General features: G+C 53.7%; 1 protein-coding gene across 1 annotated transcript in view; it reads right to left on the bottom strand.

Annotated features, from left to right (window-relative positions):
- The window catches only part of BSN (bassoon presynaptic cytomatrix protein), a 96521-nt gene that overhangs the window by 14066 nt on the left and 65925 nt on the right, over window positions 1-16530 (bottom strand). Inside the window, exons 3-4 of the mRNA XM_069473637.1 lie at window positions 8635-9519; window positions 238-705 (exon numbers count right to left, since the gene is read on the bottom strand). Of these exons, the coding sequence (XP_069329738.1) occupies window positions 238-705; window positions 8635-9519 (1353 nt within the window). The remainder of the gene's footprint in view (window positions 1-237; window positions 706-8634; window positions 9520-16530) is intronic.

The following is a 16530-nucleotide window of genomic DNA, read 5'->3' as shown; positions in this document are numbered from 1 at the left end:
TTAAAACCCAGCAAAGCATCTAACAAGGTGCCAGACACAGGACCAATCTCAAACTCCCAGTCTCCAAGCCTGCCAGAGCCTCATCTAGGCTTTCCTTCTGCTGGGGCATCCCTGCCATCTTCTGTGGCCTGAAGGGGCCTATCCCAGGCCTACATCATCAGCCCCCCAAGGAGGCAAACCTTTCCATAGACTGTCCCATCTGAAAGCTAGGTTCCCTGGGAAGTGAATGGGACTGACCTCTGACTCCCCACCCTTGGGAGCTTCTGGAACAGCCTTGACAACAGGGGTGGCAGGTTCAGCCTTCTTCCCTCCACTCTTTACTTTAGGAGTCCCAGGGAGTGGGGTAGCCTCTGGAGGTGGCTTCGGCACGGGCTCAGCTTTAGCAGGGACTCCTGTCTTCTTTTCCTGGGCACTGCTCGGGGTCCTGCTGGGTTCAGAGGCCTTGAGGGGCTTGGCCTGGGGGCCGGCCTTGGTAGGCAGAGGGCTGGCCTTCGTGGGTAGGGGGCTGGCCTTGGCAGGTAAGGGGCCTGATGGCTGGCCCATCCCCTGTGGGCCTTTCTGCTTCAGAGGGGCTGTTCCAGCTGCACGGTGAGGGGCCCCTGCAGGGGGCTGCTGTGAGGCGGGCAGCGGCATGGGGGTCGGCTCTCCCAGGCTGCCCTCCAGCAGCCGCTTAGTTTGGCAGTTCAGACAGAGCCACTCTGTTTTCTGCAAGGAAATAGGAGAAGGGGTTGATGAAAATTACAGACACTGTAGTACTCAAAGAATATTTCCATGATATTTCTGTAACCTTAGGGAGAAGAAAGTCTTTCAAAGAATGACATCAAAGGCATAAGGAGTAAAAGACTGATCGACTTATTGCCTCCAAATGGTAAATTTCCCTATCCTTAAGGTGGACATATACAAAGTCAAAATGCAAATAAACTAAAAAGAAAGGTACTTTCCTTAACCTATAGATAACTTTTCACATGGCCAGAAAAGGGGGAGAACCATGGGGGATGGGAGGGTCTGGTCCCAAGCACGAGGGGAAGCTGTGGTCTCTACCTCAGGAAGTGAACAGCCCCTAGTGGGCTGGTATGGAGTCCGGTAATCAAGAGCCCCCTGCAGAACAGGATGGCAACCAGACACGGAGGGCTTCCTGATGCACCACCCTTCCCCTGCTGCCTAGCTCTCAGGTCTGACACCATCCTTCTCCACACCTTTCCCCAAGGGCTGGGTTGGGCAGGGTGCAGATGGTAGGGCCTGGTGAGGCTGTCTGGGAGAAGCCCTGCCTGGTGAGGGGATAGGGGCCAAGCAGTCCTTCCTGCTCACACCCCCAGCCCAGGTCACCTTTTCTAGGGCCTTTTCCTGCCCCCAGGGCTCTGGACTATTCCTCTGATGGGGACTGTGTGTGGTGGCCCTTGGGCCAGGGGCCCTGCTCCTTCCAGAGATGGGCTGCAATCAAATTCTCGACCATCAATCAGTCCACCCCTCTCAGGGTCGTGCACTCTGTTTCAGGCCCAGGGCTGGTGCCTAAGACACAGTCATGACTAAGACAGACAGACAAACTGACAGACAGGGACTGACATGCAGCCTTCCTGGAGCCCACAGCCCCAAATAGCTCATTACAAGTATGACACAGGTATCAATGGTGAACCCCCAGAACACCAGAAGCCAAGTCCAAGTCCCCCAGCCCTAGCTGCTTATGCAGGGGTGGGGTTTGGGTACCTTGAGCCCTGAGTGGTGATTCCTGCAGTAGATCTGAGGCTGATGGGGGCATGTCTCCCAGGAGCCTCCTCCAGAGTCAGTCCTCCTCGTTGGCAGGATTTTAGGCCCTGCCCTAGCCCACGTAGTAGGGTGGGGAATGAGGGTTACAGTGCAGGCCAGAGCAGGGTCCCACTGATACCTGTGCCTGCTCTCAACTCATGGGTGCAGAGCCTCGGAACACTTTCCTTCCTGCTGCTATTCATCCTGGGTGCCCAGACACACAGGTTCCCACTAGCAGCTCTGCCACTGGGATGGGGCATTATAAGAATCACAAGGTCACAGAGCCAGGGGACATGAAAAGGAGGTAACCCTTGGCAGCCCCAGGTGGGCTAACAGCCTTAGCACCCTCACCTCACTCATTGCATTGCCTCTGGGCCCAAGGCAGAACCTAGCCCACCTGGCAGAGCCTTGGAAATCTGGTATCCTCAGAGTGCCTGTCCTCAGCCTGGCATCCTCAGGCCAACATGGCAAATAATATGTCAATGATTCTTGTTTTCTGCCCACAGAGCCATGCCCCACATCTCTGCCCCGGGCCTCAACAGAGGCCAGGCTGGGCAGGTGGCAGGACCTTGGTGTGTGCTGGGAGATAGGCCTGTTCCACAAGCTTGTTTCTCAGTGTCTTGAGACTGCTTCCCTGTGACAGGAGCTCCTGCTCTTCCCTGAGGCCCAACCCTGCACAGGTCCCAGGCAGACAGATGGGGCAGTGCGCCCTGTTGTGGAGGGTACCTTTAAGAAGCCCTACATGGCCGGGCGCAGTGGCTCACGCCTATAATCCTAGCACTCTGGGAGGCTGAGGCGGGTAAATCATTTGAGCTCAGGAGTTCAAGACCAGCCTGAGCAAGAGGGAGACCTCATCTCTACTAAAAATAGAAAGAAATTATATGGGCAACTAAAAATATATACAGAAAAAGTTAGCTGGGCATGGTGGCACATGCCTGTAGTCCCAGCTACTCGGGAGGCTGAGGCAGGAGGATCGCTTGAGCCTACGAGTTTGAGGTTGCTGTGAGCTAGGCTGACACCACGGCACTCTTGCCTAGGCGACAGAGTGAGACTCTGTCTCAAAAAGAAAAAAAAAAAAAAGCAGCCCTACATGTACTCACCCTGTTCCCTGCAGGGCCCAGCCCTAGGACCACTTCTGATTGCCTTGAACCTTACCTGATGCTCATGTATCCTCCACATAGACCTCTATGAGGCAACAAGTACTGGCCACTGGCTGGGCCTTAGGCTCACTTGGCTTGGCAGGGGCTACCCCGAGAGGTGCCAGGGGAGAACACTGGACAGGTTGAGACCAAGCCCTAGATGGACAGGGCATGGGAGAACATAGGGCCTGATCCAGAAATCCTAACCCACATGCCCCCAGCATCACCTGGGGACACAACGAAAATCCCCCTATGTAAGGGAGGACTGTGAGATGGCAAAAAGACCTTGGAGAGATTGACCTTGGAGAGGGTTGTAGGCAGAGGCCAAGAAAGCATTCTGGAAATGAGCAAATAGCCCCAGCCCCAGTCCTAGGGGGGTTAGGGTTCATGGTGTTAGGATCTAGGCCCAGACAGCAGGCTGGCCTGAGGCAATGCTGCCCTGACTCCACTCTGGGGCCCTGTGCATATCCATCCCAGTTTAGGCCTCTTGAAGTTTGGTCATCGGTCCTGGCTCACTTTGGTGGCTTAGCAAACCCTTGACCTCACCTGTAGCCTACAGACCCCATCCCAGAAGCAACAATCTGCAGCAAAGGCACCTTGGAAGGGTGGTCTGATGGAGGAGGCAGACACAATGCCAAGTGCTCACAGCCAGCCCCTGCAGAGGCCTGCTTACCTGAGCCCACAGGCCCAGTCCTCAGCAGAGCGTATTACCTGTGGTCACATTCTCCTTGGGGCTTTGTTCCTTCACACGCTTATTCATGGAGGCTGCCAGGCTGCAGGTCGCCTGGCAGGCCCTCTTGCTCCTGGCTTTGCTATAGTAGGCAGTGAGAAAGGGAGGGCAGGCAGAGGAGGCATGTGAAGCAAGAGCTAAAAATAAACAGTTGGCCTGGCTGCTGGAGGCCTTTCCCAAGCCCTCTGGGGTGGGACACAGTTGCTGGGGTCCCAATTCTTTTATTCATTCTATTCTCACCTCCCCCAACCTCAATGTGCCCCCCTGGGGACTTCCACCCCTGAGCTTTCATTCCTTTGTTCTTACACTCTCTTGTTCATTCATTCATTCCCTCACTTCAGTGTTTATTCTCTCATTTATTCACTGACCTGCACATTCTCTGTCATACTCTGCCTCACCCAGCCCAAACCAGCCCCCATCCTGGGAGAAGTGCTGCCTGCTTGCCCCTCTGCCGGGCCTCTTTGGCAAGTAGGCAGGGGATGGACAATGGGAGGCTCTGATGACCACTTCTGCCTCGCCTCCCTCTGGCCAGTTCCTTTCTAGGGCAGGAAGGTACAAATCCCCCAAGGACAATCATTACCTAAAGGTGGAAGACGCAGGTGTGCATGCCATCAGATGGAGCGTGGTGGTTCAGGGTATAGCTATTTAGGGTGAGGAAGGGGAAGTGAGTTGACTGAGAGGTTCGGTGGGGTGCCCTACAGGCACGTGAGACCTACTGTCTTCTGGGAACACTGGCCAGTGTGCCTTGTGGGTGGCCAGGGCAGCCTAATGGGGCTGAGCTAGGTGCTGGGCATTCTCCCTTAACTGTAATTGTCTGAATGAGCCTGCAGTCCACACAGTCTCTTCATTTGTGGAACTGGCCTGTGAGCCAGTCTGGTTATGGTGATACCATTCCAATCGATACCCTATGGCCAGCTACCTGGCCCTATACACCCTTGGCCCTGACTGCCAGACCAGGGGCCAGTGAATGAGAACTCCAGAGAAAAGGATGCCTGGAGATAAAGGGCCCAAGACTTGGACACTGGCCCACAGACGTGGCCATTACTGGTGTTGCTGTTCCTCTTCTGACTCTGTGACCCTATCCCACCCTATCCCTGGCTGTGCCTAAGCTCCTCCTTTCTGGGTCTCTGCCTCCCGTTGAAAGAATCCTCCCTGGTGTCCCCAGTATGTGCCCTTGTGGCTGAGCCGTGCTCCCTTCATGCCCCATGTGCTCATTCCCTGTGGGGCATCCCTTATGACACCAAGAGCTTGCACTAGTCACAGGGTCCATTCACACCCAGACAGTCAGTGGCTTGTAGAGACTCTTCCTTCCTCACACAGAGACTCTCCTTTAGGACACCCTTGTTCCTGGCTCGAGAGCTGACCGTGTGAGGCCTTGCATAAACATCTGAACTACAGCATTCTCACCTGGTTCTCACAGAAACCTAAGAGGGAGTACATGGGAGGTGACAGGGCTCCCTGAGATCACTACCCCCAGAGGCAGTCTGAGGCAGGTCGGGAGCAGAGGTAGCTGCTAACATGTGGTCTGATGCCCCTGCCATGGCCCCTGCCCTGATAAGCCAAGTCCAGCCTCACATATCCACGTGCCAGGCCCTTTGCCCAGGGAGGCTTGACTTCGCAAGGGCACAGCTGGAATGTTGGCAATTATAATATAAGAAACTGGTAATGTTACTGTAACAATTCCAATTCCACTAATTTCTTCACAAACTATTTTGAACTAAAAGTCAATTAAAAATTAAGCCAGAGGGTACTATTATCCTTCAAAAATATAAATAGGTTAAAAAAATTGGAATCAACAACTCTTAATTATGAAATGACTCACTAAATAGCACTATGGTTATTTCTTTCAGAGGAAGTTTCAAATGGAAAAGGAATCCAATTTTACTGCCTCCTCTATTGTATGCTCCGGACTCCCTATTCAGAAAGAAGGAAAAAGATTTTTACAGCTCAGAGATGTTGAGGAAAATTTCCAACCTATTGGGGAAAATTCCTAACCTGTTGGCCCAGACGGTTGGGTCTGGCCTCAGGTGGCACCCCAGGAGGTCTAATAGGCCTGTGGGGAACTGTGAGTGGGTCCCTTCCTCCCTCAGGCCCCCAGCCTGCGTGCAGATACTGGTCCCCGGCCTCACACTGTATACAGACACAGCACAGTCATTCTGAGCCTGGCAGGCTAGCCTTGGCCAAGTAAGGTGTGGGGAAAGACAGCCACAGCGGAACTACCCTTAGGACTTGGAGAAGGACCTACTGGCCCTGCCACCTCACTCCCAAGGCAGGGTGTCTCAGGCACCTGAAAAATCAGAAGCCTCTAACCAAGAACATACAAAGTAGGTCACAGGGAAGCACGACATTGCTCAGAACGCCAAGTGGTCATTTGCTGAGGTGAGATCAAAGGCAGCCCATGGCCTGGTTAGGGGTCTTGTTGAAGAAAAGCAATGCTGCAGGGAAGGATGGGGACCACATCAAGCACCAGCTCCTCCCCCTCCCCACAAGCCCCTTGCAAGACCCAAGGCAGGTGAAGCCTCAAGAAAGTTTTGGTCACTGTGTGCGTAATGGAGGCCAAGGAAGAGAGGACTAAGGCTGTGGCTGTGGGAGGGACAGCAGAGGCCAAATTCTTGTGACAGTGGGGAGGCAGAGCTGGCAGGGCTTGGTCCATGGGTGGAGGCAGAGGGAAGAGAGGAGTTAAGGATGACCCTGGGCTGCTGGCCTGCATCTCTGGTGGTGGAGGGTGGTGTGGTGTAGGAACCAGGGGAAGGGGCATCATGGCTGCCTGTCCACACTTTCCTTAGAGCAGCCCTGGGCACTCTGGGGACAGTAGCATTGACAGATAGAGTTATGAGAAGAAAGAGGTTAGAGAGGCTTGCCACCCACTGGGTGCTGTCAGGAGCTGCAGGCAGGGAAGCAGAGGGCCTGGGTTGGGGAGGAGATAGGACCAGGATGCCCATCAGCTTTGCTTTCTGGCCCATGGTACCTATCAGACCTTGCAGAGACAAGGGTAGTCCTGGCTAAGGAGGTGGCAGTGGGGGAGGACATAGAGACAGCAGGACATGGAGGTGGGGTTGGGGAAGGGGAAACACTGGCCATGGAGAGACAGAAGTTCTGGGGTCCAGGAAAGCCAGAACCAAGCAACTAATGAGAGACCTAGATAAGAATCCAGATGTCCCATCTACAGTCAGCATGTGACTGAAACACTGCTGTTTGGGTCAAATCAGCACTTCCTGTGCCCTGGCCCAGGGGCTGCCAAAAGGAGCTGTCAGGAATGTTTATGTTACTGGATAGAGACAATTTTTTCCTTCCCTCTATGCACATTCTGCTTAATGAGGAAATATGGGCTGGGAGGTCTCTTGGGGACAAGAGTCCCCCAACCCAGGCCAACTCAGGAGTTCCCTGGGGCTCACAGTCCCTCAGTCTTAGAGTGCCTCACTAGACTGGCAGTGAGCTTATGGCTAGAGGTCTCTGGGCAAAGCAGCCAGCTGGCGTCTCTTGGTCCCATGGTGACTTATCCCTGGTCCTCTGGTGACCCCTTGGTGCATCCCCCAACCCAGCTAGCCAGGCAAACTGTCCTCCAGTGAGCCACTGGACATAGAGGTTGGAGAGGTGGCAGTGTGGGGCTTGAAGGACCACGTGGGTGTCAAGTGAGGAGGTCACCTGTCTTACTCAGAGCTGCCCCTCCCTGCACATTGGAAAGCCTGGCCTTTGGTGGCCAAAGCAGTCTTCCTAGTCACACAGGGCCCCCATAGGAGCTCCTGTGGAGGCCTGGCCCAAGGGAAGTCAGAACAAGGTGCCATAGGGACCATGGCAACACCATGCTCTTCTCTCTTGTCCCATCCTGGCCAATGGTGGTTTGTACTCCAGACACACCTGGCCCACTATCAGCCATGCATGGCCCAGCCCAAGAGCCCAAAGGGCTCAGGTAGCTGTCTGTGTGCAAGAGGCAGGGGCCTTGGCTTGAATGTCTCCTGACATGACAAAGCTGGGAAACACATCCATCCGTCAAGACGAGCTAATCACACACCCCAAGGGCACTCTAAGGAAGGAGACACAGCTATGCCCAAGGCAGCCATGTGGGGTTCACATGGGTGGGCCTGGGCAGTGGAGAGTGGGTAAGGGGGTAGAAGGAGGACCAGAAGCAGACTACAAGCCTAGGCCAGTCCAGAACAGTACTTCACCCTTCTGAGCCTTCCAGGCTGGACTACAAGCTTCAGGAGAACACAGGGCCTAACACTGGAACTCCTGCTCCCTTCCACCTGGCTCTGCACAGTGCCCAGTGCCCTTCTCTGGAGCAGGGACTGCAGGGATTCTGGCCCCAGCTCTCCCTCGAGCTTTGCTATAGGTAAGAGGAGCATCTCTGATCATCCCCCCCCAATAGCCCCAAGGAGAGCCCAGGCCCAGCAAGGGGAAAATACGTGGACCAAAGGCTGTGGCTTTGACAAGTAGACATCAACACTCATAACTTCAGAAGGGAGGATCAAGGGTGGATACCAGCTGGCTGGGCTACAGCCTGGGCAGTGGGACATGGCCTGCCCTACTGTGAGAAAGCCTCCTAACCCACCCTGGACACAGGGCACAGCCCTCTGTCCCATGACCCTTCAACTCTTCAATCTGAGGGTCACAGATCAAGGGCAGGGTGGGACCTCAGGTTCTCCCTACCTGAGCAGGGGAAGTTAGTTTCTTTCATCAGGGCCATGTCCATGGTAGCTGAAAATGGGGAGGCCATCTCAGGGCCTCCTGAGCCTGGCTGCCTCTGGGATCAGCCTCAGAGCACTGGTCAACTGGTCAGAGGCAGGAGGCACAATTACTCCCACCCACTGTACCAGTTAGTTCTCCAAGTGGAAGGACTGGGGCCTGAAGTAAGGACAGGAAAGGAAGCACAACCCCTCTGCAGCATCAGCTGTGTAGGGGCAGCTCTATGACTGCTGCAAACCCAGTACTCTGAAGCCCTTTCTGGCTCCCATACCCCCCATTACCCCAGGCATTGGCACCTAATCAAGGCTCAAGGGAGCATGCTTAGTCTTGCTCTCTTACCTCCACCAGGTGGGGTGTTGGGTTGAAGCCACACAGGTTGCACACCTGGAGCTTGCAGGTGGTGCAGGTGTTATAGTTGGCTGGGCCCTTGCTGCCCACGTTGAGCTCAGCTTGGCACAGTGGGCAGGTAGCCCTTTCCTTCGGCATGGTCTTTGGCTTGGCAGCAGCCTTGGATGCTGCCTGATGTTCTGCTCTGCCATGTTTTGGACTAGTTGTTCCTCCAGTTTTCGGCAGGGCTCCAGGCCCTGATCCAAGACCTGTTCTAGCCCCAGGCTCAGTTTTGGCTCCAGGTGCTGGCCCAGGCCCGGGCCCTGAGCCTGGGTGTCTTGGGCCAGCCTCCTTGCTGGCATCACTGAAGACGATCTTGGGTGGCCCCTTGCTGGGGGCAGGCTGGCCTTGAGGTTCAGCCTCAGGCTGCACAGATATGAGGGTGCTTGCCTGGGTCAGCAGCGATGCACCGAGGCCAAAGAGCTTACCGGTGAGGCCCTCCTGGGTCTGCTCAGCAGCACCAAGCCCAGAGGGCACTGCAGTGGCACTTTTGGCCAGGGCCTCTCCTGCAGGTGGCCTGGGCTCAGCTGTGGAAGGCTTGGAGGGGAGAGGGGGCTGAGGAGACACCCTCCCCACCTCCAGAGGGGCAGATGCTTGAGCAGGCCCCGGCACTGAGGTGGCCCTGGCTGTCTCAGCCTGGCGGGGACCAGGCTGTGGTCCCGCTGGACCCCGAGATCTTTCTTGCTCTGGCTTCCCCAGAGGCTGTTTGGCTGGGGAGTGGGCAGGAGACAGGGCTGGGGAGTGCAGCTGCTGCTGGCTCTTGGAGCGAGGCGCAGTGGTCATGTCCATTCCCAGAGCCCTCTGCATCTGACAGTTCAGACAGAGCCACTCCTTCACCTGAGGAGAGAACCAAAATAGTCAGCAGGGTGGCCAGGGTGGGTGGTGCTCATGGTCCAGGCCAGTGTAGGCCAGATAGCAGCCAGGGCTGACTCCTAGCACAGGCAGGAGCATCAAGCCCTGCTCAGGTGTTTCTGGGCTGCCGGGGGGCAGGGGTGAAGGACAGGTGGCATTCCTCTGCCCTCTAGGAGCTGCCAGGCATGTAGGGGAGGGCAGAGGTAGTCCCACACTCTCCTGCCCACCCTCGACCATCAACCCTCGGCCTTCTAGATGCTCCTGCCTGAGAGTCCTCCCCTTGAGAGTCCTCCCCCTTGAGAGTGCTCCCCAGCATCCAATGGGTGTACCTCAGGTCTATGTACATCATGCCATCTCCACATCCCCTTCACCATTCCATGCTGCCGTCCTCCCAGATGGATGACCCCAATAACCTTCAACTGGTCATTCTCCTTCCCCTGCTTCCCCCTTCAGGCCATTTTCACACAGCAGCCAGAGTGATCTTTTAAGATGTAAATCAGGAGGCCCTAGAGCAGTGCCATGTGCAATCTCAAGAATGAAAAATCTTGAGCACAAAATAAGTAATTGCAAAGTAATGCAATGTAAGTGACTGATGTAAATAGAATGAAATAGCTCTTTTTTTTTTTTTCTTCTTAAGGAAGACATATTTTTAAAGAAAATGGGATAATTCATGCCTCCGGAACAAACAAGATGCATGCTGCTATTCATGTGATAAACATGTAGTTTCTCTCTGTCATGAGCCCCGTGCAGGGATGGGCATGTGACCTGTCAAACGGGGCCAATTACAGCCCTCCGTGATATTAGGTAAATGAACAGCAGAGAGAGGGTCTTTTTTCCCTTTCCTTTTGGATTACTAGTCAGCAGGATGTAGCCTTGGAGTGGTCAGCAGCCTTCTATCCCAAAATGCAGAGAGGTACTAGGAATGAAGTCAACAGATGGTAGGAATTGGAGTCAAGAAAAGGAGAAAGGAGCATATCTGATGACTTCATTTAATTCCCTGGATTTAGCTATGCTTTAAGTCTACCCTTGGACTTCCGATTACACGAGCCAGTATTTTTTTCTCCAAAAAGCCCACAAGTAAATCAGAGCATATCACTTATAGGCTTAAACCCCTCTAAGTGGATCCCCATCACATTATGGGAACTCTTTACCATGGCCCCATGATCCACCCCAGCCCACCCCTCTCTCTGGCCACTTTTCCCACCATCTCCTACTGGCTGTCTCACCCCAGACACCCTGGCCTTCTCTTCTCCCCAGCGGTTCTCTGAGCTCACGTCTGCCCCAGGGCCTTTGCACTCACCATTCCCTCTGCCCCTTGGCCCATCTGGCGGTGCAGGTCTCAGATCAAGTATCACTTCCCCACCAGGGCCTCCACCCATCCATAGTCTAACACCCCAGGTACTCTACGAAATCCCCCAGTTTATGTTCTTCACAGTGCTTATGCTTTCTCACAGTGTATGCTAACTTGTTACTGGGTGTTTCTTGTCCCCACAACCACCCTGTTGACAGGGTGTTCTCAGGGCCATGCACAATGTGTGGCACAGAGCAGGGCTCATCCCAGAGAGGCTTGCTTGTGGGATCAATCCTGACAACTTGTAATGCAGGGCACATCTCCCACAAGGCTGAAGCCATGATATTTTAGGCCTCCTCATCATCGAGCAGAGCCGAGGCTGGAGACCAAGGCTGTTCCCCTGTCTATGGTTGCAGCCAGAGGTTGTGAATGTACCCTGGTGGGCCCGTTATCACTAGAGAAAGGTCCAGTTTCATCCCTGGGGCAGAGGGCCCCTTTTGCTCATCCTGAGGGTGCCTCCAGCCCTGCTCTCTGTCTTGAAGCCCCAGGGCTGCACTGCTGCTGCTGACTTGCCAGTTGGGGAGCCCGGGCTCAGGTATCTTGCCCCAGCAATCCGAGAACAGCATCCAAGAAGGGAGAGAACACTTCACATTGGTGGGCACCCCCTTGTGCCAAGCACCACACAGGGCATGTTCATAGGCATTCTCTCATTTTGTCCTCACAGTAGAGAAAACTAAGATCTGAGATGTTTCAGTGACATGTTCTTGTGGTTACCTGGCAAGGAAGTGTTGCTGCTGGCAAGACCCGCCCTGACAGCCCTGCCCAGTTCCTAATCCACAGCCCGGAGCCTAGTGCATTCTGCAGCCCCACCTCTTCTGAAGGCCACCCAGCTTTATGCAAGCCAAGTCAGGGGTCTGGAAGTCACCCCTGAAAACACTAGCAAAGCACCCCTCCCAAAGACCAAGCCCAACTCTAGAAACTCTAATAACAGTTGTGCCAAAGCACTGAGGTATGAAGCCATCTCTTCAGCTGGGAACTGTTAACCGACTCAGATGCTTTTTAAGATCCAGTGCAGCTTTATCTGTTTGGGCAGAGAAAGCTACAGTTTCAGTCCCTGGGACCTCGTCTAAAGACACCTTTAGAAAGGTCCTTCTTGGCAGGGAGGGGCTCACTCCCATCAAAGTGGGAGTTCCCAAGGCCAGGCCATTTCTATTCATCCTGAGAGGGACCCTGGGAAGGGATTACCCCGCTAAGAGGAGGCCTAGCCTCTGGCTCAGGCTGGCAACCACAAACTCAGTTCCTGTGGTGGGTACCCAAACCACACCCAAGATCCCATCTCTATCATTCACCTGTGGGCTGCAGCATGTCCTGAGGCGAGTCTTCCTGGGAAGGGGGATCTGAGGAGGTGAGGATCCTTATCCTGGGGCTTTGGGGTAACCTTCCCTTGGGTTCTGGACAGGGCTGAACAAAGGCACGTGCTAAAACTCCTGCACTCACTACCAGAACTTTCTTTTCTCCAGCCCCCGTCATACAGGCTGTGTCGTAGGCATCTCACTTAAAATAGAACCTCTCCAAGAAAGGCTGAAACGCCCCTCAGTGACTCATCGCCCAGATGGGCACAGCTATTTCTATCCAACCTCTTTCAGACGGTGAGGAGCCTTCACCGTGCCCTCCCCACAGCTCCTCCCAGGCTCAGGCCCAGCATGCAGGCCTCCCAAGGAGGACACTGGCTGAAGGAGCTCTCCGAACCCAGCAAGACTTCCCTCTCTTTGCCTCCCCCATAAATCCCCAGGAGTTTTCTGGGAGGGGCACATCTTCAGCCTCTTTCTCCCTACTCCAAAGTCCCTACTCTCATTCTAGGGGGATGGAGGCTGTCCACTGCACAGGGAGAGAGACGATGGCTGTGCACCCCCAGCCCACCTGCCACCCAGGCTGGATGAATATGGACGGTCCTGCGGCAGACTCCCCTGGCCTTGGGACTGGCAGCAGTTATACCCTTCCTTACCTGTACACTGTGATGCCTCCTTGTCAGGAGGCTGAGCCCTGAAGGTCCCCTAAGGCTTCTAGGCACCCTCCAAGCTGGCTGCCCACTAGAATCAGAGGGATTGGCCTTTTACCACTGTGACAGGAAACCTCTCTTAGGGTCTTGTTGTCCATGAACCTGACCTGGCACATGGCCAGGAGATGGGCAGGCTACCAACCACAAGCGTCATGTTCCAGAAGCCAGAGGTAGAACTGGGCGGATACCCCAGGGCTACCCTAAGGTGGATGGCTCTGCCAGGTACCTGCTTTTATCGAGGTGACCGTTGCCAAGGAAGCCTACCCTACCATCTCCAAGGGCCGGCAGGGACCTCCGTGGAAGCCCGTGCACCCTGGCCAGTGGGGGCTTGGGTAGCAGTAAGGATGAGAAGACTCAGTGTGGCATGCAGGGTCAACGAGGTAATTTGGGAGGTGGAGGAAGCAGAAGCTACAGGCAAATGGCTTCATAGGGAGGCACTGCTCACTTTTCCAGGGGACTGCTGGGGATCTGGAAAGGCAAGGCCCATGGGCTCTGTGGCTCTGAGAGGACTGTCCCCCTGAGAGAGTCTTTCCCAGCTGCTCTCTTACTCAAACTGTTCAATGTGAAGAAGGGCAGCTAAGGCAGCACTGCCCATCAAGGATCCAGAGGCCTAGGGACCAGGGTGGGACCCTATGGGCAACAAGCTGAATGGGCAGACATGATCTGTCTGCAATGGCCACTCCCTGCTGCTCCCTCCACTGGACTCTGGTGCAAGGAGCGCAGTGAGGGCAGTTCCGGGAAGAGCTTCTACATCTTCCCTGCAGGCACGCTGGTCACACTGAGACCTATCTCCCTGTGTCTCAGCCCCAGAGAGTGGGATCCAGTCTTGCTTGCCATATCTGGCCCCAGAGGCTGCTCCTGGGGTGGAGCCTGCTTCACTGTCACCCCCATGGCTGTCAGGAAGCTTTGAGGGTCCCCAGCAGTAATACGTTCTCATCCCACTCCCCTTCCCCAACCCCACCAGCAAGGAAGAAGGAGGGTTGCAGACGTCACTTAGCCTCTTTCCTGTGGAGAGCAGCGGCCTGCCTCTGAGCCCCAGCCCTCCCTGGGAGAGTAGGCATTCAGTGTGTCGGATCACTCAGCACTGACATCATGCCTGATGCCGCATTCATGCTTTCTGTTTTGGTACAAGTTGAAACATCACAGAAACAGCTCATAAAGGAGCCCTCCCTGCTGATGCCAAAGCCAGAGGTTCCTGGGAGGGCCCCACTGGCCGGCATGACTACATGTCTTTCTGGGCTATGAGTCACTGGCCAGGTCTCCACAGGAGGAACATATCCCCCTGTAACCCCGGGACAAGAAGGGTAGACCAGAGGAGGGAGTCAAGACTGGCCTGGGCTCTCACACTGCCACAGCAATGGACACGTCACCTGCCCCATCCAGCACTGCTGTCCGTGTCTGCTAACGGTCTGCTTTACCTGTTAGCTGGCTGACCTCAGGCTTAGGGAGCAGGCACCACAGGGTCCCAGAGGACAGAGGCACTTTGATCCATAGCTGGACCAGCCAGGCATGGCCCACAGAGGAGGCCTGTGCCAATCTGTCATATCAGAGCCCTGAGGGAGGCCTTGGGAACCTGCTCAGCATCTGCAGCCAGGATTTGAGGAGTGGAGGCTGAACCTAATCGCTCCTTGGAGCTGGAAGGCCTCAGTGGCCTGGAGTTCCACCAAAGGGAGAGAACCCATCTCCTTGCTGATCCCTGGGCACATCTGCCTCTCCACCACCCAATATCCCTCAACTATTCCCACACTGCTCTGGATGGCCTCCCTATCCATTGAGCCCTGTGATAGATACACCGTGTCCATGAGCAGCCAACTCCTCTACCCTCCCCCACACACTCCTCTTGGCCCCTAGTTTCTCTTCCCAGGAGAAGTCATGCTCCCTAGACTTGTCTCACCCTCTCTTTAAAATCCCAGGGACCCTCAGGGCTCATCCCTTAGCTTCCCCACTCTTCTCCCCTCCAGGCTTCTGTTGCCTTCCAGGCCCCATCAGTCCTTGACCCTTGCCTCCTAGGCTCCCACCAAATGATGCCCACAGTCAATGCAGATGGCCGGCGACCCCCACGGGACTGACCCCTGGCACCTCCTCAAAGCTCACTGACTGGAATATTTAAGCTTGGTACATTTCATTATATGTAAATTTTACCTAAAAAGAAAACTCAAATAAATACTGAGCTCTAGTTAATGATATGTTTGCTGAAGTGTTTAGTGGGAAGTATACTGATCTCTGCAACATACTTTGAATTTCAACAAAAGATAGATGGATAGACAGACAGAGGGACAGATGGACAGAAGGAGGGATGTGTGATAAAGCCAGGAGTAATGGGTTAATTATATAAATCCAGGTGATAGATTCGTGAGTGCTCCTTGTATAATTCTTTCAACTTTTCTGTAGGCTTGAAAATATTCATAATATGATGTTGGGGAAAAAAAGGTTGTCCATCTGGTTCTTCCATGTTGCTCCCCACAGCAAGGCATTGAGGGCTCCTCTGATGGGCTCCCAGCAGTTGGCTCCCCACCACCACCCAAGACATTCTCCCCTCCTGGACCCCTTCACTTGCTGGTCTTTCTGCTCTTCTCTGCTATCCTTTCCAGCCACCTTTGCTGGGTTCTTTTCAGTGTTAGGGAGCCCAGATCCTGGTACTTCATCTTTCTGCCCACATCTCTTCCTATGGAACTTTAAATGTCACTATATATTTGTGAATCTCAAACAAAGGTCTCCATCCCAACCTGTATGCTGTGTGCCAGAGTCTTGGATTTGTCAGGCTCCTTCAACATGATATGGCCCAAATAGAAAAATTCTCTAACTCCATCCCCTATCCTCCATGTTCAATTCATTTCCACAACCTGTCTGTTTAGCCACAAAAATATACCAGGAATCTGTCACAGTTCTCCATAGCCATCACTACCGCTCCCCCAGCCCCAGCCTCTCCAGCCCCTCTGGCTCCCAGTGCCACCTATGGGCTATTCACAGAGCAGCTGGGGAGTGGGGGGTGTATGTATGTGTGTATATGTGTGTGTATGTTGTTGTTTTAGTACACACACATCTAGTATGCATGCAGGTTAACACAAATATAACATGAAATTTGTCATTTTAAGCATTTTAAGTATATAATGCAGTGGTATTACATTCATAATGTACAACTATCACCACCATCTATTTCCAGAGGGTTTTAAAGTTTTTATTACTTTTTTGTTGTGGTAAAATATATATGACACAAAGTTTACCATTTTAACCATCTTTAATTATACAGTTCAGTGGTATTAAATACATTCATAATGTTGTGCAACCATCAGCACCATCCGTCTCCAGAACTGTTTCCATCTTGTAAAACTGAAACTCTGTGCCTGTGCAACAGTAACTCTCCATTCCGCTCTTCCCCCAGCTCCTGGCAATCACTATGCTATTTCCTGCCTCTATGATTTTGATTATTCTAACTACCTCATATAAATAGAATCATACAGTATTTGTCATTTTGCACCTGGCTTATTTTACTTAGCATGATGTCCTTAAGGTGCATCCATGTTGTAGTACATGTCAGATTTTCCTTCCTTTTTAAGGCTGAATAATATTCCATTGTGTATATATAGCACATTTTGCTTATCCATTCATTTGTTGATGGATATTTGGGTTGCTTCCACATTATAGC

The sequence above is a fragment of the Eulemur rufifrons genome, chromosome 7 (genome assembly GCF_041146395.1).
Source record: "Eulemur rufifrons isolate Redbay chromosome 7, OSU_ERuf_1, whole genome shotgun sequence".
Lineage (NCBI taxonomy): Eukaryota > Metazoa > Chordata > Mammalia > Primates > Lemuridae > Eulemur > Eulemur rufifrons.
The sequence above is the reverse complement of the archived record's forward strand: the minus strand, read 5'-3'. Positions and strand labels throughout refer to the sequence as shown.